This window comes from Mus musculus, chromosome 1 (genome assembly GCF_000001635.26).
Source record: "Mus musculus strain C57BL/6J chromosome 1, GRCm38.p6 C57BL/6J".
Classification (NCBI taxonomy): domain Eukaryota; kingdom Metazoa; phylum Chordata; class Mammalia; order Rodentia; family Muridae; genus Mus; species Mus musculus.
Window position 1 is genome coordinate 85,153,309 of NC_000067.6, and position 24,936 is coordinate 85,178,244.

Genomic DNA, 24,936 nt, shown 5'->3' on the forward strand with positions numbered 1-24,936 from the left:
GGGTGGGTAGGGGATTGTGGGGGTGGGTATTGGGGACCTTTGGGATAGCATTGAAAATGTAAACGAGGAAAATACCTAATTAAAAAAAATGACCACAAAAAAAAATAGAACTCTGGGAGAGAATCAGGGAGGATTCACTAGGGAGACTCAAGAAGAAGCAGGCTGAGACTAAGAAAGAGGGGTAACTAACAAACTATGTGGCAGAACTTAGAATAGAATAAATAAGTTATGAGCCACCTGGGAACAAGCCTAACTATAAGGCCTAGGCATTCATAATAAATATAAGTCTCCATGTCATTATTTGGGAGTTGATGGTTGCAAAGAAAATCCATAAACAATTTTTAATTATGTTTAAAATAATTATAAGTGTGTGTAAATGGATATGTGCACCTGTGAGTGTATGGTGTCCAGGGGATGGCATTGGGTCCTCTAGAGCTGCCTAATGTGAATGTTGTGAGTTGAACTCTTGGTTCCTCTGCAAGAGTGATTTGTATGTACTCTTAAACTGCTGAGCCATTTCTCCAGCCCTGAAAGATTCTTTGTTCTCTAGGTGTTTACTATATCAATGCAAAGAGCCTGGCTTTGTGGTGCAAGAGTTTGCAGAAAGACGCCTCTTTCCCGTCTGTGGTTCTCTAAAGTCTACGGGACTCTGAGTTAAATACTGCTGAGTACTGCTAAGCACTGCTCAGTACTGCTAAGCACTGCTGAGTACTGCTAAGCATTGCTGAGTACTGCTAAGCACTGCTAAGTGCTACTAAGCACTGCTGCCTTAGGCAAAGGAAATAAGACCTAGAGCCTGCCCTTAAAGACATGATGAAGCTTTGTTTCTTAGGATTGGGGTTGCAGGAAGAGGCAAAAATAGTGTAAATACCTAGAGAAGAGACAAGCAACTGAGGACTGGGGCTGTAGTTCAGAATACCTGCTTAGCATGTACAAGTGCTCTATCTCTCAATCTGAGAGAAGAAGGAGGAGGAAGGAGGGGAACTTGGAACCACTGAAGAGTGTAGGCAGGACACAGACACTCTAGCATCTGATAGGAAGGATGGTCCAAGGACCATAGAATATGGTCAGAGTGATGGACAAGAAAGAGGATCTCCTCCATATCCCAGTGTCCAGAACCAAAGCAAAGTGGAGAGTCAAGATCTGGCTTTCTCAAGTAATTGGTTTGGCTCTTAAAAATGAAAAAGTTGAGCTGTCAAGATAGCTCAGCAGGTATAGTATTTGCCTTAAAATCCTGATGACCAGGTAAAGAAAGCTACATAAAAGGAAGACAGAACCAAGTCCTAAAAGTTGTCTTCTGGTCTACACACACACACACACACACACACACACACACACACACACACACACACACACAAATAATTTTCTTTTTTGGTTTGGTTTGGTTTGGTTTTGGTTTTGGGTTTTGGGGTCTTGGGTTTTTTTTTTTTGTTTTGTTTTTCTCTTTATAGCCCTGGCTGGCCTCGAACTCAGAAATCTGCCTGCCTCTGCCTCCCGAGTGCTGGGATTAAAGGTGTGCACCATCACGCCTGGCTAAACTTCTTAAATCTTACTTGATCACAGAGTACACTGTAGCTATCTTCAGACACACTAGAAGAGGGCATCAGACCCCATACAGATGGTTGTGAGGTATGATGTGGTTGCTGGGATTTGAACTCAGGACCTTTGGAAGACCAGTCTGTGCTCTTAGCCACTGAGCCCACAAATAATTCTTGAAGTGGAAACTTCTGGTTTCTTTGGAAAGTCAGTTGTGTCAGATGGTGTTTTGCTGGGGCACACACATGAACGAGCATTTTCTTGAAGTGGACACAGGTGGAAGGATGTTTTGCTAAAGCAAGCATGTGAAAGGATGCAGGATGAATGATGTTAAGAAGGACCCAACAGACAATAGATGATGCTGGTTGGTATTGGTACGCCTTACCATTGTTTATTGGTCATTGTTTGTAGGGACTCCATAGAGATAGACACATCAAAGGTGGTGTGCCTGATGCTTTTTGCCACTTCTGCAGACTCGAGCCAATTGGCAGAATGATGGCAGTTGATACAGACACACGTACTGAGGCAAGACACGTGGTGAGGTAGGACCCATGGAGGACACGTGATGTTTGGAGGGAGTATAAATAGGACTCAACAGACTGTGAGGGGGGCTTGCTTGCATAGCTAGCTCTGCAAAGAAGGCTTCTTGGTTGCCAGTCTTAGGTGATCATTGTTTCTTTGAGAGAGGCAAGGCAAAGAACTTCTCCTGATGTCCCTGGTAGTCCTGGTTCCTCCTGCTGATTCATGCTGATTCATCTAAGACCTGGATGTCTCTGCTAGGTCATTCCACTGCTGATACATGTATGCTATCCCAACACTACTGATTGATAGTTCGTGAAGTGTTTGCAAATGGATCAAGCTGCAACTGATGATTCCTGTAAATGAACTGCTGCTCTCCTGATAACACAAATGGGATTTGCTCCAAAGAACAGTTTCTAAACAGGTCCACTGCCCCCATATCCTAACAACTCTTCTTTTCTCCTACCTCTGGTGGGTGGTGGGATAGAAGGAAGGTTAACACATTTAAGAACCCATATTAAAAGTAAGATTTGAAAAATCTAAAACTATAAATTCTTTTTAATTTTTTAAGATAAGTGATTACTCTGTGCCAAAAAAATATGCAAAAAAAAGTTATGACAATTGCAAGATTTAAAGCCTCCCAGGCTCGTGTAAGTCTTCTCTCAACCCCAGTTTTTCTCATTTGTAAATCAAGAACAATTACAAAATTGTTATGAGGATATGATGTAGTGTAAATCGTTTGCATAGTGTGGGGAATGTAATGCCTGCCATTGCTGATATCATTATATTAATCATATATCCTCGCTGAATCATTATTATATAGTAAATAAAACTATGTGTAGTAAGAGTGGCCCATGGGTTGGCTCCTTCCAACCCATGTGTGAGGTAACTTCCCACACTGCCAAATAAGTAACACTAAGAACTACATTTCCCATATGCCTTTGCTTTTAGGGTCTCATTGGACAGTTAGGTTCCACCAATTACAGGCTTCTTTATGACACACAGAAGATGGAAGGAGGCAGAAGACATTGTGTTGCTGTTTCTCCTAACAAACAAAGTTGTCAAGATGTGAGTGTCCAATGCCTATAGCTACTCAGCCCACGCAACCTCCACAGTCCATGGTTGCTGGGTCTGTCTTTCACACCAATCAATGGGGTCCCTGACTTCTGTTTCCTCTAGCCTTTCAAGTGACTTCATAGCCACGTGATTCCTGTTCTTTGTGCTATGGCTACAGTAGATCAGGCCATCAGAAATGCTCATCTGGGTTTAGAGTTAAAAGCACTAGCTCGTCTTAGTGAGGTACAGCAGAGAAGTCTGCAGTGCTTTCAAAACCAAATCAAGGCAACAGTTTGCACAGATCAAGTCCCCAGCCCTAGCTAGCACACCCATTAAGTCTGGAGTTATTCCAAAGAGCTGAATTTTTGTTTAAGCCAGCCCCTTCTTTTTTAAGGCAGCAGCTTCTTCCGACAGGACAGACAAGGGTACAGTTTGCTCTGCAGATCTCTGTTGTGGAGCCCATAGACCAAAGGGTTGAATCACTGTGCAAAAGCAAATATACCAAAAAGGGCCAGATTTAGAGCAAAGAAAAACACCCCACACTGCTTTCCCAAACCTATGATTATCAGGGTAGGTATCACATGTAAGCTTATCTGCAGTAGATGAACAAGGACAGTTCTCCGGGCCTTGATGTTTGACTTGTTAAAATGGCCAGCCCGCTTCCCTTCTCGGTATATCAGACAGTAACTCACAAGAATGACGGATAAAAGAAAGGCAAGGGAAAACATGCCAATGACTCTGGCAGGCATACCATTCAAAATCACAGGACAGAGCGGGGCAGACTGGAAAACAGAGGCCGGAGTAGGACTAGTACCCTCTATGAGGAATAAGCCAACATTCTTGAGTATAACCGTGGTCCAAGTCCCAGCTAGAATCCTGTACTTAGCAGAATCCACAAAGGATGGAGAGTTCAATGGATAACAAATAGCAAGGTAAGTATTGAGAGCCATCAAGGTCAGAGTAAGGAGGATCCATTCTCCCACACTTAGCTGCGCCCCAAATACCAGCCAACACAGCAGGAGGGGGCTGTTGGCCAGTAAGGCCCGCATTCCTTGGAAGACGACCCCCAGGCCACAGTAGGAGGAGATACAAAGCAGGTGATGGCAGAGGAGGACCAGCCGCACCTCTTTCCTCAGCTGCAGACTCTGTGACACTATTGCGATAATGACAACTGTGAGAGATGTGGTGAAAGAGAAAGCCACCAAGTACACAGAGGCCTTCACGGTTGCCTCTAGTCTCATCCAGTCAGATACATTGCAATGCTCAGAAGACGAGTTCATGGTCTTCAGGGCTGGCTTGGCTCCTGAAAGAGAGAAAGACCAAAATGGGTGACTCTGCCTGAAGCTCCTTGTGTGCCTTCTGGCTCTGATCTGTGTTCAGGCGCAAGGACTAGACAGTGTTCTGCAAGGGATGATGACTTTACATAGCATCATGCAGGTCTTTCTTTAATTAGGGAAGGGGCATCTAGGTAAGTCACAAAAAGGAAGGCTGGAAGATGTATCAGCCTGAACAATCAAATGGCTCAAGTTTGGGCCAAGATCTAACACAGAGAGCTAATGGCCGTGTGTCCTTTTCCATCAGGAACATAGTCAAATGACTTTGTGTTAGGCATGTGTTAAGATAGGACATACAAAGTTCCGAGGTAGCAGTTAAGGTCAGGGCTGGGGAAGGTAAGCAACTTATTAGGCCAGGGCCATCACTCATCTGTAGGTCCCTAAGACATGAGGAGGCTAACTGTGGTGGACTGCAGTAACAGGTGACACTTCCTGGGTAATTTCTGGGAAGCAAACTATCCTCATAGTATTTCTCTCAGTTCCCTTGTAGGTGTTTCATGTCTCATAACGTGGTTTTACTATGCATCTTTTCCAGATGAGAAAACGAGGCTTAGGTACGCTACAGGCTTGAGAGTCCTTCAGAGGCCCATGTACTCTCAGCTTAATCCCCAGGATCGCCCTACTTTGAGATGGTGAAACCTGTGAGATAGAGGCCTGGGGCTGCAGATGGACCTCGGTTAACAGAGTGCTCACCTAGCACATACAAAGTCCTCGGTTTGATCCCAGCACGGCACACACACCGGGGCTCACCATAGCTGGGGATACCCCATTCTCTGTATTTGATCCTACTTGCCACCCTTCATTTTACCTAGAATCCCAGACAGTCCCCCAAATTTCCTCCATCCCTACTCAGCAGACGTCTCTGTCCCTGCCTGGGGTATCCCATGATGGGCACACACCTGCTCCATTCCCTGTGAGCCAAGCAGTCAGTCATGATCAGGGCTCTAGTCAAGTGTGTTCCAAGACTCCAAGCCCAGTCACTGTACACTCCTGTACTGGCTAGTTTTGTGTCAACTTGACACAGCTGGGGTTTTCACAGAGAAAGGAGCTTCAGTTGAGGAAATGCCTCCATGAGATCCAACTCTAAGGCATTTTCTCAATTAGTGATCAAGGGGGAAAGGCCCCTTGTGGGTGGGACCATCTCTGGCCTGGCAGTCTTGGGTTCTATAAGAGAGCAGGCTGAGCAAGCCAGGAGAGGCAAGCCAGTAAAGAACATCCCTCCATGGCCTCTGCATCAGCTCCTGCTCCCTGACCTGTTTGAGTTCCAGTCCTGACTTCCTTTGGTGATGAACAGCAGAATGGAAGTGTAAGCCAAATAAACCCTTTCCTCCCCAACTTGCTTCTTGGTCATGATGTTTGTGCAGGAATAGAAACCCTGACTAAGACAAATTGGTACCAGCAGAGTGGGGTATTCCTGTGACAACCTGACCATGTTTTGGGGAGGTCTGTGGAAGGACTTTGGAACTTTGGTCTTGAAGATCCATTCGTTGTTAAGAGCTCTGTGGAATGTTGTGTGGGAGCTTGGAAGATAATGTTGAGAACAGTGCAGAAGATGGAGGCCTGGCTTGTGAAATTTCAGAGGGAAAATTAAAGACTCTTTTCAGGGCCATTGCTGTTTTGATTGTGAAGATTCTGTAGTTCTGGTTAGCTGGGGTTGAAGAATCAGCTGTGATTAACAAGATACTAGAACTACTAAAGCAAAAACTTTGCATTACTGGGACTATTGATGCTGGTTAGCTGGAGCTAAGAAATTAGCGGTGATTAAGAAGAGACCAGCATCATTGAGGTGACATCTTCTGGGAAGTGTTTTCTGAGAGCACAGTGGCTGTGTTCCAGATATAGCCAAAGTTGTACCTTGTGCTGTGGCTGGACTTGGTAATGTGTAAGGGTCACCCAGGTGGTACTGGTTTTGAAGGCATGAAGGAGTTGAGCAGAGCAGCTGAGGCTTGGCACTGTGAGAGGCCAAGGAAGGCCATTGGTGAAAGTCCAACCTCAGTTGCAATTGATGGCCCAGGACTGAAGGGGTCATGCAGTGTTTTGGAGATGCCAGTACCATGAGATGACCACCAAGAGCAGCAGCAACAGCAGTGGAGTACAGGCATCTGCAGCCTATAGGATGACGCGTGTGCTACAAAGGGCATGGCTGGAGAAGTGACCCAAGCCCTTGGAGGAGCCCAGAAGATCTTAAGTTGGACCCAGACATTGGACGGTTGGAGATTGACTTTTGCTTTTGATTGTGGCTGTGCCCTGATATTTTCCCTCTTGAAGTAAGAAACTGTTTTAGTGGAGCCCACAGTTAAGGGACTTTTAATTTTAAAAAGACTTTGGATTTTAAAAGAGATGGATATTTTAAAGAGATTGAAATTTTAAGAATATGTAAAGACTGTGGGACTTTTAAAGTTATTTAGATCTTGGGAATGAATAAGAATATAAGGGTTGAGGCTTACTAGTGATGTGTTTGTGTGTCAAGTTGACAAGGGGTCAATTGTACTGGCTAGTTTTGTGTCAACTTGACACAGCTGGGGTTATCACAGAGAAAGGAGCTTCAGTTGAGGAAATGCCTACATGAGATCCAACTCTAAGGCATTTTCTCAATTAGTGATCAAGGGGGAAAGGCCCCTTGTGGGTGGGACCATCTCTGGCCTGGTAGTCTTGGGTTCTATAAGAGAGCAGGCTGAGCAAGCCAGGAGAGGCAAGCCAGTAAAGAACATCCCTCCATGGCCTCTGCATCAGCTCCTGCTCCCTGACCTGTTTGAGTTTCAGTCCTGACTTCCTTTGGTGATGAACAGCAGCATGGAAGTGTAAGCCGAATAAACCCTTTCCTCCCCAACTTGCTTCATGGTCATGATGTTTGTGCAGGAATAGAAACCCTGACTAAGACAACTCCTTTCTTTATGCCATAGAGGAAGAGCACTGGGGACCAAAGATGAGAAGAAAGTAATAAGGGTGAGCAGAAAGAGACAGAGTAAGGCTCTGGGTGAGTGGGGGCGAGCATCTCAGATGAGGTGAAGTAACTCACCTATGTGCTGGGTGCTAGAACCCAGAGAGAGTGCTTGGAAGTCTCTGCTTCATAACTGTCTGATTTGGTTATTTTCTTGCCTCTCCTCAGTTTCTGACAGTCACAGGACTCATTAGAGGATAAATGGAAGAAATGTTGAAGAGAGGCCCAGACTGCCATCAGTTGTTAGGGAAGGTGATTATGTTTTTAGAACACAAAATAACTCACTGATACTATTTTCCTGCCTTCATCCTTCTCTAATTACCATTTCTAACACATACACACACACATACACACACACACACACACACACACACACACACACACACACACACACACACACGTGCGCGAAATCATATAGCTATCCATATATCTACCAATCTATCCAACTATATATACCCATCCACTTACTCACCCACATACCAATACAAACATCTAGCTATCCATATACCTGCCAGTCTATGCTATTCATCTATCTATGTATCTATCTATGTATCTATCTATGTGTCTATGTATCTATCTATGTATCTATCTATGTATCTATGTATCTATGTATCTATCTATGTATCTATGTATCTATCTATGTATCTATGTATCTATGTATCTATCTATCTATCTATCTATCTATCTATCTATCTATCTATCTACCTACCTACCTACCTACCTACCTATCTATCTATCTATCTATCTATCTATCTATCTATCTATCTATCTAATCTATCATCGATCCATGCATTCACCCAACTATCCATCAATCTAACCACCCATTCACTTCACTCCTCCTGATCCTCCCCATAGATGGATAGATGATGTTCAATATTTGAATTTTCTCAGGAGACACAAGCAGTATAGAAGCTTCACGTCAGGGTGTTTGAGATCTGTCTTGAGTGTAGACCATACACCAAGAGAAGGAAGCTGAGAACTCTAGATGCATCCAAGGATATTGAGTTATGAGTGACAGTGTTTCACCTAACTAGACATGGAGTCCTAATGTCAGCATTTGGGGTACACTACCAAAGAGCACTGGTCCCCTTCAGCCACTTTTCCATGGTTGGGACAGGAGTGTGGACATGATGAATAAAATGGAAGCTGAGCCTGGGAAAGACTTCTGAGGAGAACCTGGGAAGGGGATGTCCTCTTTATCCACAGTGAACAGAGACATCTATGATAGGAAAGGATGATGAGCAGAACACACAGACAGGGAGAAGAGGAGACATTTAGATTCAACTTTGTGGGAAAACAAGGAACAGCAAGCTTAACAAAGAGACTGGACTGAGCTGGGGAAATGAGTGCTATGGGGGAAAGGGCTAGGCTCACTTACACCACAAGGTGCAGTGTAGAATATGTGGAGAAGATTATATAAAACAGAGATGCTAATAGACAGTGTAAAGCACTCATGAGCCCTACACACAGAGAAAAAAAGTGAAGAAGAGGGAATTAAAAACCAGTAGGAAGCCAGTTAAATGACACTTGCTGCCAAGCCTGTTGGCCTGAGTCTGCTCCCTGGGACTCACATTTATACAGGAGAGGGCTGATTCCTGTAAGTTTTCTTCTGACCTCTACATGTGTGTCATGGTATGTGAGAAACTCTCCCACCCCAAAATGAATATATCAACAAGCAGCAGCAGCAACAACAGTAAAAATAACAATAAGTTGAGAGCAAATCTTATCTTCTGGGAAGGGAGGAAACAGTTTGAGACTTTGGAGGGAAGGAGCTAGGAGCTGAAAGCAACTTCTGGCCCAAGGCGATTACATCAGCTGTGGGTTTTCAGACTGTGGTGCCCCCAACTCTCAAAGTGGCATTGGAAAACATGCAGGGACAATCAGTCTCTCCCAGTCATTCTTATCTGTTCCCATCTGTAAGTTAATGATCCCCAAACATGAACTTCACACCTGTCAGCTTCCTCATCTGCAGGCCTGGCTATCTTCCTTCACCTCCTCCACAGACTTCTCTATCTGGATGCTTCAAAAACTTCATTATGAGGCACTGGCACAATTCCATATTATATCTGAGTTGACAGAGGACCTGCCTCCTCTGCTGTCTCTGTTTCAGCCCGGGACACTATTTCTCCATTCTGAAGCAGGGTTGATACTGACTGCTCCTCCCTAATGTAAAACCATCTCCTACTTACTACATCTGTCCATTTTTTTTCCAACAGAAAAGGCAAATCAGATCTCTCTAATTCCAATTTATTTTATTTTATATATATGACCATTTTGCTTGCAAGTATAAATATATACACCACATGCTTGCCTGGCATCCAAAGAATTCCCAGTAGGGTGTCACAGTTTTGGGAACCCAAACTGCAGAGCATTGTGAGCTGCCACGTGGTGCTGGGAATTGACTCTGGATCCCCTGGAAGAGCAAAAAGTGCTCTTGAACTGCGGAGCCATCTTTTCAGTCTCACAAATCAGATCTCTTATTTCATCTTAAGACTAAACAAACAGCCCTTGATCTCAAATGCCTTTTCTCATTTCATCTTTCCCCATCAAACATACTCTCTAGAACTCAACCAGACACTCAGGGAAATGCAGTTGGCAAAGCTTCCTCTCTCCATGAGTTCAGCAACTTCCTGGTGTCAGCAGCATTGGCTCCTTTCCTCCCTGAATACTGCAACTTCCTGTCTGTCTCTCTTGTCCTAGAGAACAGTGTGTGAAACTTTCTTAGTTATTTTGGTTTCTTGGTTCTTCTTTGATCTATTACCTGTTGTGGGAAATAGGGAGAAATACTTGTGATTGTTGCTTGGAACAACCTAATGTTTATGGGTAGAATATGTGGGTCCTTTATTCATGTCAAAGTATTGGTTACTGGAGAAGGACTGTGTCTTGGACTTCTGGCTATTTGTGATACACAGTCAATGTTGTCATTTGGATTCCTTGTACTCCTGATTTTCTTTATATGAGTACACTGTAGCTGTCTTCAGACACACACCAGTAGAGTGTGCATCAGATCCCATTACAGATTGTTGTGATCCACCATGTGGTTGCTGGGAATTGAACTCAGGACCTATGTGAGAGCAGTCAGTGCTCTTAACCTCTGAGCCATCTCTCCAGCCCCCTGATTTTCTTATATTCCCTGAACTTCCTGGTTCCACTTGAACACACTGAGATATTATCTGGTCCCTCTGCATGGTTGATTGACTTCTTGTTTCTCTTCAGCATCCAAAACGAATGATGAACAAGCAGAGGAGATGCTTAGCCTCCCACAATGCAATGGAGGAGGTGAGTCTTCATTTGTGAGTCTGCTAGAGAGAAAGACCCCACCCCTTTTCCCATCTGACCCTGTTCTTTACATACTCAGACGAAGTCATAGAGGCAGAACCAAGGATCAAAATAATGGGGAATGAGATGTGTAATGAAGGAACAGATGGGTGGTCAATCCTTTGGTGAAAGAGAAGAAGCCTTATCAGGCTCCTCTTCAGAGTCTCAAAACATGGCCATTCAATGCAGGAGACACTAAGCCCCCTTATAACTTTCTGTTTGTCAGAGGCCACTCTCCTGCGGCCATTTTCCTTGGCCATTCTGAGTCAACTGAGTAATTGTTTCCTACAGAGGGAAGTAGTTCTTGTGAACAAACGTGTGATGAACAAGAGCCCCAGGATGACCTGCCCTCATCCCTGAGACAAGAAGCAGGTGAGTGAGGGGAGCACGGTGTGGTCTGCAGGGTTGTGGAGGCTGAATTTTGAGCTGGGGTTTCCTGCTGTGTTTGCTCTGTATGCACATCACCATGAAGAGAGGGTCATGCACTGGCTGTTCTTTTATTTGCCTATGGCATTCTGGGTAATTTCAGGGTGGTAAAAAGTCTTGAGAACATCATGAAAGAATATAATTTATTAGGTGCTCACAGGTCACTTTTTTAGGAATCTGCTGGGTGGGAGAACACTCGTTGCTTTTGTCTTTCCACAGTCACTAAGGTCGTAATATATTGAAACTATAGGACAATTTCGTGTTCTAATTTCTTGATCTCCATGGAAACCAAGTAACGTTGATTAATCATTTTTTTCCTTATCTTTTTTCCAAGAACCTGTCAAAATTCTTAAAGGGAACTATTGTATCATTTGTCTGATACAATTCAATAAAACACAAAACTATTTGACCCATATACTTCATGTTATCTGGACCATATACTTTCTATGCATTCTTTGATACATATGTCATCCCTTCATTCCTAAAGCTCTTAAGACTTAGTCAGGGGAAATTGTTACAAATTTAAGGCTCTAGGTACATAGACGTGAATAAGATGCTGGCATGTTTCAGAACTTGAAAAGGACAAGGAGATCAGAGATCAAGTTTCCAGATGATTCAACATGGGCTCCACGTTCTCTGAGACAGATGGTTAGGTTCTTGTGGTCTGAACCCAACATGGACGTTCAAGGGTCTTCTGACACTTAAGGGAGCCTGCAAGGGCCCAGTGTAAAGAGGTTTTACTTACGAAATAGGAATGCTTAGGAAGAGAAGAAGAAGAAGAAAAAAATATCTCAGAGAATTAGAAAGCATGTGAATGTAGAATGTAGTATTACATAAGAGTGGGGAGCCCCAGAAGAATAGAGCTAGGAAATATCAACACATAGGCCATGTAAAATGTAGTACGTACTACAGAGGTAAAGGTGGATGATGAAGAAGACAGCAGATTCCAGGGAGAGAAAATCTAATGCTAGCGAGAGGTGCAAAGACCTTCCCAAGTACCATTTTTAACTGGTACTAACCAAGTTATTTTAAACTAATGAAGAACTATGCTTGTGAGTCCAATTCTCTCAGAATTGTAGAGGATATGTGCAAGAATTGAACTGAGGTGGATCTTCATAAGTGGCTATGTTTGTGTGGGGGGAGGGGCTGCTGGTTGATTTCTAGTAGGCAAGTAGAATGTGGCTGTTCCTGATTGGTGGCTGTCCAGAAGTATGACTATACAAATCATCAGTTGGCTTGTAGAAGTTCATTGCTGGATGATTAATCATTAAACTTAATGATTAATTAGGATTATTCTGGTTGCTGCTTCCTTATAGAATCATAGAATAATGTATTTCCTTAGGAGTATAGGAACTTTTAAAGATTTGTTTTTAATTCTGTGTATGTATGTGTGTCTAAGTGTGGTTTGTGCATGTGCATATGAGGAAATCCTAGAGGCCAGGAGAGGATGTTGTAACCAGAGTAGAGTTGCAGGTGGTTGTGATCCATCTGATACTGGTGCTGGGAACCAAACTAAGGTCCCCTGGAAGATCAATGGAAGCTCTACACTAAGCCATCTCCCCAGATCCAGTACAGGAACTTTCTATTTTTGGTTTCTCTTTTGGGAAGTCCATCGTTTGAAGCTTACAAGAGAGACAATTAAGTAGTGTCTGTATTGAAAATGTCTTTTCTGTTAGAGGACACTGAATCTAAACTCCTAATCCTACTTCACTAAGTAAGGGTTATAGATCAATGGTTTGAGAGAATTGTGTCTGTGGATAGGGAGAGAAAAGGGAAGTTATAGTATTTTAATAAATTACTGGTGTAATATAATGCTATACAATGGATTTTGATAGTATTCTTTTCCCATCACCAACTCATCCCAGATCCTCTCCAAATTCTGTCTCTCGCCTGTATTTGTGTGTCTCTTGCTCTCTCTTAAAAAATCAAAACAAACTGAAAGAACAAAAAAAATACTCAAACAAGAGAAGCCTCCACCCCCCAAAACCACAAAGTTTGTGTGATCAACTACTCCTGAGTGTGGAGCCCACCCTGGATGGTGTTGACATACCCAGTGGTGCTCTAGAGCTCGACACCCCATAGAAAATAAACGTCTAGATGAGGCACTGATCTTCTCAAGCATATAACATTACATTGCTCATCAAGCAAAAGTAGAACATGAAAGTACTAAGATAATGAGCTTAGGAGAGATGGGAGAAGCTACTGTGATTAGGCGAGGCATTCCAGGGAAGGGACAAGGGCTTTTATTACATCTAGTCAGGTCCTGGTGGCTTAGAACGATTGATTATAGAGACAAGCACAGATGAATCTTTCAGGACCTCTGAAATACATCTGTGACCACATAATCTGGAAGTTCCATTTTCAAAAAGATCTCAACTTCACAGTTGAGGGGCTTTGTCAAAGAAAGCATCATTCCCCAGAGAATAGTCTAGAATGACAAGTTCTGGTGGGGACGTGGAGCCACTAGAGAACCTCCTCCCTTGTTATATAGAGCTACTTGACAAACATGTAAAGCCCCCATCCTACGCCCCCCCCCCGGCATTCCATTGTGAAGTGGAACCATTAGTTAAGTCCTGCTGATTATTAAGTACAAAACGCAGAGTGGTTGTGAGAACACAAGGAGGAGCCCGGGTTCTGCCGTGGGAGACTGGCTTTGAGACAGCAACCCCATGATGAATGGAAGAAGGATGTGTGGTTCTCAGTGTGAACAGTGTGTTGCCATGGGTGGACTACCAGGCTCTCAAGAGAAGCACGGGCTAAAAGGGGGACATCAATGACCTGATAGTAGTTGACTCAAGGTTACATCCACAGTGAGAAAAATGACTTATTCTCAGACTGGCAAGCCATCATGTGCCTTTGTGAACGTTCCATGGTAGAGTAGGACCAAGGTTCTTTGTACTTTGGCTTCTGTCTGGTGGGTGGGTCCACATTCATTAATTTGTGAGGCTGACTTGGCTTGGGAACTTGTCAGACCTTCACGTCCATTTGTCTGTTTTGTTCCGTTATTTTCTGCTATTCAGAAAGATGGGCGAATCAAGGGCAGACACAAGGAAAAACACTTTTTAAAAGTTCCCGAGACTGAATGTAGCAAGAATAAACATAGAGACAGAATATTTGCTACATACTGTACCTACAAATGAAGATAGAAATTTCTCTATGTTGATTTCTACACGCATCTTTAACTAACCTGACTCAGAAATAAAAGTACAATTAAACAAGTTCCAGTTGAGACTGAGTCACTTGGTGTGGTGGTTCAGGAACACTATCTGAATTGTGCACAAGCAGTCTCGAATTTGCATCTGTAGGACACTCCCAGCAAGCCTTCAGATGATCTTATGGATAGCAGCATATATGGAAGCTGGAGACTATCACTCCCATACCTGAAGCTGAAAGCTTGTTGAGTGAAGGCCCTGGTAGGGGTGGGAGGAGACACTGCACTCAAAGCATATGGCTTCTACAGAAAAGGCCACAGTTGGTTGTGCGTAGAACTTTGAGAAGCAGGTAGTTCAGGGTCTGTAGACTTTGTAAAGCAGAAGTGGTTATGCACAGGCTACCCTGAAACAATCATCCAAGCAGTTGGAAGGTGACTACTGCTGATTGGCTGGATTTAAAATTTGTACCACCGCTTCTGATTGGGTAGATTTCAGATGCATGGTTAGCAAGCAGGTAGTCGATGGCTAAATGGGAAGGGTTGGGAATTGGTAACATCAGCAAAGGTTACCTTTGACTGTTTTCAAAGCACAGTTTTATTCTTCCTCGTGGAAGATAAGAACGTTAAATCTTTCTTTATGACTACCTGTAGTAAATTAAAGATGGGAAATGAGAAGTAATGTAGATGTGGAAAGAGAATGGCTCCATTTGATCTCGGGTGTGATTGCTGGAGCAGGCATTCTGTTCACATCTTTTTTTTTTTTTTTTTTTTTTTTTTTTTGGTTTTTCCACGACAGGGTTTCTCTGTGTAGCCCTGGATATCCTGGAACCCACTTTGTAGACCAGGCTTGTCTCAAACTCAGAAATCCGCCTGCCTCTGCCTCCCGAGTGCTGGGATTAAAAGCGTGCGCCACCATGCCCGGCCTTCTGTTCACTTCTTAATCTTTATTGTTGTTGTTTTTATTTTTCCAAAAAGCAGCTCCTCTTTAGTTCAGACTATCTGTGCAGTCAGCAGTGGGGGCTCTCCTCTGTCTCTGTCTCAGGATCCATGCACAGCCATTTTCTTAGTTAGGACAAGTATACAGGGTGCTAGATTATGATGGTACCAAGAGAGGGGTTGGAAAGGCTTGCTTCTGACCTGCTGTTCTATGAGAGACAAGGTGACTTGTGCCCTAAAATAATCGAACAGATATAGTTCTGACAAAGGGGGCAAGACAGGAGAGGAAAAATTAAAAACAGGAACTGAAAGAAGGGAAATGTAAAAATATTTTGGAGGAACAAGAGAAGGGGTGGGATCTATACATTTACAGGAAGGTCATGTGTCACCCCTGGGGGGAGGGGCAGTAGAAGATCAACGTTCAAGGCTACCTTGGGCTTGAGTAAATTCAAGGTCAACCTGGAAAATTAGGTGACACCCTGTCTAAAACTGAAACATTAAACAAAACAAAACTGAGTGTGTAGCTCACTGGTAGACTGCTTGCCTTGCACAAATGAGACCCTGAGCTTGGTCCCCAGTATTACAAAATTAGATAACAAACCTATGTACACCCACAATTTTGGCCCAGGAGCACAGCAACCCACACGTGAAAAGAAGTGTTCCTGTGTCATGTGTTCCCCAACATATGTGCCAGAAGACCTGGAAGCAAGGATGGGAAGCAGCCAAGGAGGTAAGGAGTAGATAAGTCTGCCCAGCGGTCGTGGGTTAGGGATGGCTCAGTGAGAACCCATAGCTTCTAGTCCAGCCTAGTCCAGTCATTCTCTACCATATTCCCTTGATAATTGTCAGTCAGCAAGCCCCCATGAGCCTGTCTCTAGACCCTTAACATTAGTCCTATAGGTACATACCTACGTACTTTTTAAGTAGAAGCTGGTATCTGAACTCATAGCCTCATGCTTACCTATTTATTGCTCTGTGCAATCTCCACCCTCCCACAAACATTTTATAGCTACATTAAGATATGGATTAAGATGCTGTAACAAAGTCTTTTACCAACAGTTTGTTTCTGGTACATGTGGTGGTCCAAAGTTGAAAGGGAAGTGCTGTCATCCTCAGAATAAAATTTTTTATTGATTTAGAAAAATGTCTAGAAGAAGGATGAATGAAGCAACCAGGCTGCATGTTCATATGTAAAAATGTGTGTGTGTGTGTGTGTGTGTGTGTGTGTGAGAGAGAGAGAGAGACAGAGACAGAGACAGAGACAGAGACAGAGACAGAGAGAAACTGAGAGACAGAGACAGGGAGACACACAGAGAGAAACCTGCCAAAGCATTAATTTTTGCCTAAATTCAGGTCTCTTAATTATTTATCTGTCTAGAGAGAGAAAGATATACTTGACAGAAAAATAACTGACAGTCCATGATTGTAAATGTGCTCATTGAAGGACTGATGGGATGGCTCTGTGGGTGTAAGCACAAGGCCCAGAGTTTGGATCCCTAATACCCACATTAGAGTGTGGGCATAATGTACATATCTGTAACCCCTCACTGGGGAGGCACATCCAGGTAGACCCCTCACAGTGCTTGATTGGTAAGTCTAGTCAGATCAGTGAGTCCCAAATTGACTGTCAGACCTGTGGCAACAGCAAGGTGGAGAGGTATTGAGGAAGACACCAAACTTTGATCTCTGGCCTCCACACATGTTCAGGCACACACACATGCACATACATAGGAACACATTCATGTACACACATGCACACATATGCAAAGATACATACATTGGTTATTGGAATAGATGTGATGTCTATATTTTTATTTGTTTTTTAAAATATTGAATATGATCAGCCTTTGTCATGAAAGGTATTCTTTAGGGATACATACAAACACACACACACACACACACACACACACACACACACACACACACACAGAGAGAGAGAGAGAGAGAGAGAGAGAGAGAGAGAGTACAATTGACCTTAGAATGTTTGAACAATTTAATCACAAATATATCTACATGGTGGTGTTTCCTATAATCTTATACCTATATTGTATATATATTTACAAACATCCCTGCTGTCTGATTTTAGTGATGGTCTAAAGGATTCCTTTCTCCTAAACAAAAGCTAAATGCTGTTTTTCAAATGATTATCAATTTTGCATCAGGTCTATGAAGTTGGCATTGGAATCCAACTTGATATTAATTTCACCAACTAAGAGTCTTATGCTCTTGACAATGTCCTGGCTGTGCTGTTGATGAATGTGTACATTTTTGTTTGAAAAGAAGAAAAGGGGGCTGCATCCATCTTTTTAAATGCGTATTATGAAAACCACACTATTTGGGCTGAGGTTTTTGAAAACACTTCCATTAATTATCTTCATGTGTAGGCAAATAGATTTCTTTCCAACATATTAATACAACTGAATCCTGCATGTGCTTTAACCCTGACTTCTGCCTGGAAGACCACAGCTCCTTGTTGTGTGCTCTTATCCACAGTGTGCAGAGAAAGCACCCTGAGGTAGCAGGATGCCTCCCTTTCTCCTTCCATTTCCCCTGTGGTTTGGCTCAACTCCGAGTTTGCCTGTGTCCCTCCTAGGTGGCAGAATAGCTGTTTTCCAGGCAGCTTTCAAGAGAAAGAAAATGAAAAAGAACCCAGGACGCACTGCTAAGATCAGGGGTAAGACAGCTTCTGTGGGTCTTTCCCTTCACCTTTGTCTGGTAAGGTTGGGGTTATCTGAAGATTAAACACAAAAGAAAGCAAAACCAAAAACACTACTCAAGCTTACTTATCAATTTGAGAGTAAAGCTGTTAGGAGCAAGAGCATAAATTGTATTTATACCACCAATGTGTCTCTCCTAATATCTTCTTCTTAGTTGAACTATATTTTTATGGAAATACTTCTCTCTTGTATATTGGTTATTAAAATGGCCAGATCTGGAGGAGGAAAGCAGATTTACTCTCAGTCCTTTCCTTCCCCTCTTTTGGTGAGTTCTTTCTCATCTTTGATAGGCCCTGTAGCTTTCCGGGTCCATTTCTGCAGCAGCAGTTTTCCACAGGAGAAGCTGAGAGCCCTTTCTGACCTGGTACCCAATTTTTGAGACAGGCAGACCATGTCTGAGAGAACAAAGAGCAAAGGAATGAACCTTCATGCTTTCTCCAATTTAAAGCACTTCCTCTCTGCTAGCCTGGGCAAACCCCAGACTAGAACATGCAAGTAGGGCTGGCACCACCCCGTTTTTAGTTCTCTTGGAGCTGTGCCTCTATTCCCTAGCAGCTGGTGTGCAGCCATTGGGTTGGGGAGATTGAAGAGAACAGAGGTGACTGGGTGCTTGAGCAGGTGTCTTGTCTGGTGGAAGATGTTGGAAGTATTGGATGCTCTCTCTCCCATGATATGCTGCTGTCACTTCCACAGTAGGGAAAGATGAGGGGCCAGACATCAGGTTCACTTCATTAAAGAAATTTTGCTTTCCTTTGGGGGTCTGGTGTAAGCCTTGCTGGCATGATATGATCCCACTGATGTGTTCTGTGGTCACACTGTGGTTTGGCCCTTTGCCTTAGGATGTTTAGTATCCCAGGGGACTACCTCAACTAACTCAACTGGAAAAAATGACTTTTCATTTTTCCCCCTACAGAAACTCCTATGTCATTAGTGACATGAGCAGACTAACAGGTTACTTTATTTGCCATTTACTAAATTGATCACAACTATTGAGCCTTCTATAAAGTTTTTTAAAAACAGCAGAGAATTGACAAATCTGTTATTCTAAAGTTTAAGACTGACCATAACAACTGTTTTTAAATGACTTTAAACTGTGTTCTGACCACAATTGCATTTATGGGGTTAGTGATGGATTTCAATTTAGTACATGGGCAAAAATGACTCTGGATGCAACAAGAACTTGTTCTTGCCTTGCTCAGGTATTCTGTTTGGAAATAAAATGTTGAAGGATCTAACATGTATCTGGATCTAAATCCCAATCTCCCTGTAGTGGCTATTCCTGGTTGTCAACTTGACAATATTTGGAATGAACTACAATACGGAATTGGAAGGCTCACCAGTGACCCTTATCTGGAGGCTTGGAGATCCTTATCTGGATCTTGGTTTGAAGATCTTGAGCCATAGTGGCTATGGATTCCAGAAGATTGAATCTCCGAGTTTAAGGAACACACCTTTAATCTGGACTACGCCTTTCATCTGGGATTAAAGGTGTGGTGGAACACACCTTTAATCTGGGCTACACCTTCTGCTGGAGACAATATAAGGACATTGGAAGAAGGGAGTCTAGCTCTTGCTCTTGCTCCTTCACCTGCTTGCTGCGTGAGACTGAGTAACTGCTAGATCCTTGGACTTCCATTCACAGCTGCGACTGAACAATTGTTGGGAATTGGGCTGCTGACTGTAAGTCATCAATAAATTCCTTTACTATCTAGAGACTATCCATAAGTTCTGTGACTCTAGAGAACCCTGACTAATACAGAAGTTGGTACCAGGAGTGGTCCTAGAGTAACAGAAGTACAAGGATGAATCTTTTAAAATATTGGAATTGGCTTGTTGATCCACCAGTACTTTCAACTATTGAAACCTCTCCCGATTCTCTCCCTCCTGGGAGCTCAGAGAATTTTGAAGACCCATGGTTGAAACTATATTCCGAACTTAAAGAAGCTAATGCCCTTGATTTTCTTAATGAATTAGGTGATTCAGTGCACAAAGCTTTCTGCAAGATGGGGAAAAAATCGGAAAATGATTTTACTGGCTGGCTGCTCTTAGTATCTGTGGAAAGAATGATGAATGAAAGGAAGGAGTTGTGTGATAAAATCGAAAGGCTCCAGACACAAGTAAAGGATCTAAAAGTTGCTAAGTGTGTCCTTGAAGAAAATCTTCTCTCTTGTAGCAATAGAGCTCAAGTTGCAGAAAATCAAACAGAAACTCTCATTGTAAGGTTGGCTGAACTACAGCGAAAATTCAAGTCTCAGCCTCAGAGTGTGTCGACAGTTAAAGTAAGGGCTCTAATTGGCAAAGAATGGGATCCTACAACATGGGACGGGGATGTGTGGGAAGACCATGTTGAAACTGAGAATTTTGAATCTTCAGATTCTCAAGGGTTTGCCCCACCTGAGGAAGTAGTACCCTCAGCCCCACCCCTTGAAATAATGCCTTCCCCACATGAGGAAATTAATTTTGCAGAGTCTGATAAACCAGCACTGACTTTCACTACTGATGTTTCTCAAGGCCCACCAATAGTTTCTTCTAGACCTGTAACCAGACTCAAAGCAAAACAGGCTCCTAGAGGGGAGGTAGAAAGTGTAGTCCATGAGGAAATTCGCTACACTACTAAGGAGCTTAATGAGTTTGCTAATTCATTCAAGCAGAAACCTGGTGAATATGTGTGGGAATGGATTTTAAGGGTGTGGGATAAGGGTGGAAGGAACATAATACTAGAGCAGGCTGAGTTTATTGACATGGGTCCTCTGAGTAGAGATTCTAGGTTTAATACGGAAGCTCGCATCGTTAAAAAAGGTGTCAAAAGTTTGTCTGAATGGTTGGCTGATGTGTTTATCAAAAGATGGCCTACTGGAAATGACTTGGAGATGCCTGATATTCCGTGGCTTAGTGTTGATGAAGGGATTTTAAGACTTAGGGAAATTGCAATGCTAGAGTGGATATATTGTGTAAAGCATAATTGTCCACAATGGGAAGGCCCAGAAGATATGCCTTTCACTAGCTCTATAAGACGCAAATTGGTGAGAGGGGCACCAGCACATTTGAAGGGTTTTGTTCTTTCCCTTTTCCTTGTGCCAGATCTTAGCATTGGAGATGCTTCTGCTCAATTAGATGAATTAAATTCACTGGGTTTAGTTGGATTCCGAGGTAACAAGGGCCAGGTGGCAGCATTGAATCGCCGGAGACAAGGTGATTCTAGTTATTATAATGGACAGCGTAGACAAAAGAATGTTTATAATAACATACCCAGTAGTGGTCAACACAGGAGAGGTAAAATTTATACTGGCATGACTCGGTTGGACCTTTGGTACTGGCTAACCAATCATGGTGTTTCCAGGAATGAAATACATAGGAAGCCTACTGCATATTTGTTTGATCTGTATAAGCAGAAAAATTCTCAAACAAATGAAAGAAAGGCTACATTAGATAGTGGTAAACAGCCAAATGAAAGAAAGGCTACATTAGATCGTGGTAAACAGCAATCTCGGCCAGTGAATCAATTTCCAGACTTGAGACAGTTTGCAGATCCGGAACCGCTTGAATGAAGGGGTGGCCAGGTTCCACTGAGGAAGGATCTTGATAAGACACCCAAAGGTTTTGCTGTTACCCTTTCTCCAGTTCTTCCCCAGAGGGACCTACGGCCTTTTACAAGGGTAACTGTACACTGGGGAAAAGGAAATAATCAGACTTTTAGGGGTCTGCTGGATACTGGTTCTGAGTTGACACTGATCCCAGGGGATCCGAAGAAACATTGTGGCCCTCCAGTTAAGGTAGGGGCTGATGGAGGGCACGTGAGTAATGGAGTTTTGACTGATGTCTGACTCACAGTAGGTCCAGTAGGTCCCCGGACACATCCTGTGGTGATTTCCCCAGTTCCAGAATGTATAATTGGGATAGATATACTCAGAAATTGGCAGAATTCTCATATTGGTTCCCTGAACTGTAGAGTGAGGGCTATTATGGTTGGAAAGGCCAAATGGAAGCCTTTAGAGTTGCCTCTGCCAAAGAAAATAGTGAATCAAAAACAGTATCGTATTCCTGGAGGCATTGCAGAAATTATTGCCACTATCAAGGACTTGAAAGATGCAGGGGTGGTGGTTCCCACCACATCTCCGTTTAACTCTCCTATCTGGCCAGTGCAGAAAACAGATGGATCATGGAGAATGACAGTTGATTATCGAAAACTAAATCAGGTGGTAACTCCAATTGCAGCTGCTGTACCAGACGTAGTTTCGTTACTTGAGCAAATTAACACATCTCCTGGCACGTGGTATGCAGCTATTGATCTGGCAAATGCCTTCTTCTCAGTACCTGTTCATAAGGACCACCAGAAGCAATTTGATTTCAGTTGGCAAGGCCAACAGTATACCTTCACAGTTTTGCCTCAAGGATATATTAACTCTCCTGCCCTGTGTCATAATTTAGTTAGAAGGGATCTTGATCGTTTGGATCTTCCACAAAATATCACATTGGTGCACTATATTGATGACATTATGCTGATTGGACCAAGTGAGCAGGAAGTAGCAACTACTTTGGACTCATTGGTAACACATATGCGTATCAGAGGATGGGAAATAAATCCAACCAAAATTCAAGGACCATCTACCTCAGTGAAATTCTTAGGAGTCCAGTGGTGTGGGGCATGCACAGATATTCCTTCTAAGGTGAAAGATAAGTTATTGCACCTGGCCCCTCCTACAACCAAGAAAGAAGCACAACGTTTAGTGGGGCTATTTGGATTCTGGAGACAACACATCCCTCATTTGGGTGTGTTACTTAGGCCTATTTACCAAGTGACTCGGAAAGCTGCTAGCTTTGTGTGGGGCCTGGAACAGGAGAAGGCCCTTCAACAGGTCCAGGCTGCTGTGCAGGCTGCTCTACCACTTGGACCATATGACCCAGCAGACCCGATGGTACTTGAGGTGTCTGTGGCTGATAGAGATGCTGTTTGGAGCCTCTGGCAGGCCCCTGTAGGTGAATCACAGAAAAGACCTTTGGGATTTTGGAGCAAAGCTCTACCATCATCGGCAGACAACTATTCTCCTTTTGAAAAACAGCTCTTGGCCTGCTATTGGGCCTTAGTGGAAACTGAACGTTTGACAATAGGACACCAAGTTACTATGCGACCTGAACTACCCATCATGAGCTGGGTACTATCAGACACTGCAAGTCATAAAGTGGGACGCGCACAGCAGCAATCTATTATCAAATGGAAGTGGTATATACGTGATCGGGCCAGAGCAGGTCCTGAAGGCACAAGCAAGTTACATGAAGAAGTTGCTCAAATGCCTATGGTTTCTACTCCTGTTACAATGCCATCTGCTGCCAAACATGTGCCTAAAGCCTCATGGGGTGTTCCCTATGATCGGCTGACCGAAGAGGAGAAGACTAGAGCCTGGTTTACTGATGGCTCTGCACGTTATGCAGGCACCACCCAGAAGTGGACAGCTGCAGCATTACAACCCCTTTCTGGGACAACCTTGAAAGACACAGGTGAAGGGAAATCTTCACAGTGGGCAGAACTTCGGGCAGTACACATGGTATTACAGTTTGTTTGCAAGAAGAAATTGCCAGATGTATGATTATTCACTGACTCATGGGCTGTAGCCAATGGATTGGCTGGATGGTCAGGGACTTGGAAAGATCACAATTGGAAAATTGGTGAGAAAGACATCTGGGGAAGAAGTATGTGGATAGATCTCTCCAAATGGGCAAAGGATGTGAAGATATTTGTGTCCCATGTAAATGCTCACCAAAAGGTGACTTCAGCCGAGGAGGAGTTCAATAATCAAGTGGATAAGATGACCCGTTCTGTGGACAGTCAGCCTCTCTCCCCAGCCATCCCTGTCATTGCTCAATGGGCACATGAACAAAGTGGCCATGGTGGTCGAGATGGAGGTTACGCTTGGGCTCAGCAACATGGGCTTCCACTCACCAAAGCTGACCTGGCTACAGCTGCTGCTGATTGCCAGATCTGCCAACAGCAGAAACCAACACTGAGCCCCAGATATGGCACCATTCCTCGAGGTGACCAGCCAGCAACCTGGTGGCAGGTTGATTACATTGGACCACTTCCTTCGTGGAAAGGACAGCGTTTTTTTCTTACTGGAGTAGATACTTATTCTGGTTATGGATTTGCCTTTCCTGCATGTAATGCCTCTGCTAAAACCACCATTAACGGACTGACAGAATGCCTTATCTATCATCATGGTATTCCACACAGTATTGCTTCTGACCAAGGAACTCATTTCACAGCCAGAGAAGTACGACAGTGGGCCCACGATCATGGAATTCACTGGTCTTACCACATTCCCCATCATCCTGAAGCAGCTGGTTTGATAGAAAGATGGAACGGCCTATGAAGACGCAGTTACAGCGCCAATTAGGTGGTAACAGCTTGGAAGGCTGGGGTAGAGTTCTTCAGAAGGCAGTATATGCTTTGAATCAGCGCTCGATATATGGTACAGTTTCACCCATAGCCAGGATTCATGGGTCCAGGAATCAAGGGGTGGAAAAAGGAATAGTTCCACTTACTATCACTCCTAGTGACCCTCTAGGAAAATTTTTGCTTCCTGTCCCCATAACTCTAGGTTCTGCTGGCTTAGAAGTTTTGGCTCCAGAGAGGGGAGTGCTCCTACCAGGAGCTACAACAAACATTCCATTGAACTGGAAGCTCAGACTCCCCCCTGGTCATTTTGGGCTTCTAATGCCCTTAAACCAACAGGCTAAAAAAGGAATAACAGTGTTAGGAGGGGTGATAGATCCAGATTACCATGGGGAAATTGGATTACCTCTTCACAATGGTGGTAAGCAAGATTATGTCTGGAGTGTAGGAGATCCCTTAGGGCGTCTCTTAGTACTACCATATCCTGTGATTAAAGTCAATGGGAAACTACAACAGCCTAATCCAAGCAGGATGACAAAGGACGCAGACCCATCAGGAATGAAGGTATGGGTCAATCCTCCAGGAAAAGAGCCAAGACCTGCTGAGGTGCTGGC

The 24,936-nt window shown here is 43.6% G+C and overlaps 1 protein-coding gene across 3 annotated transcripts in view; it reads right to left on the bottom strand.

Moving 5' to 3' along the window:
* Window positions 1-1,892: 1,892 nt before the first annotated feature.
* Gm38510 (predicted gene, 38510) overlaps window positions 1,893-24,936 on the bottom strand; it is a 153,815-nt gene continuing 130,771 nt past the window's right edge. For all 3 annotated transcript variants that reach the window (XM_011238728.2, NM_001378664.1, XM_011238727.2), the window contains exon 2: window positions 1,893-4,414. In XM_011238728.2, coding sequence (XP_011237030.1) covers window positions 3,591-4,391 — 801 coding nt within the window. In that variant the 5' untranslated portion in view covers window positions 4,392-4,414 and the 3' untranslated portion in view covers window positions 1,893-3,590. The remainder of the gene's footprint in view (window positions 4,415-24,936) is intronic.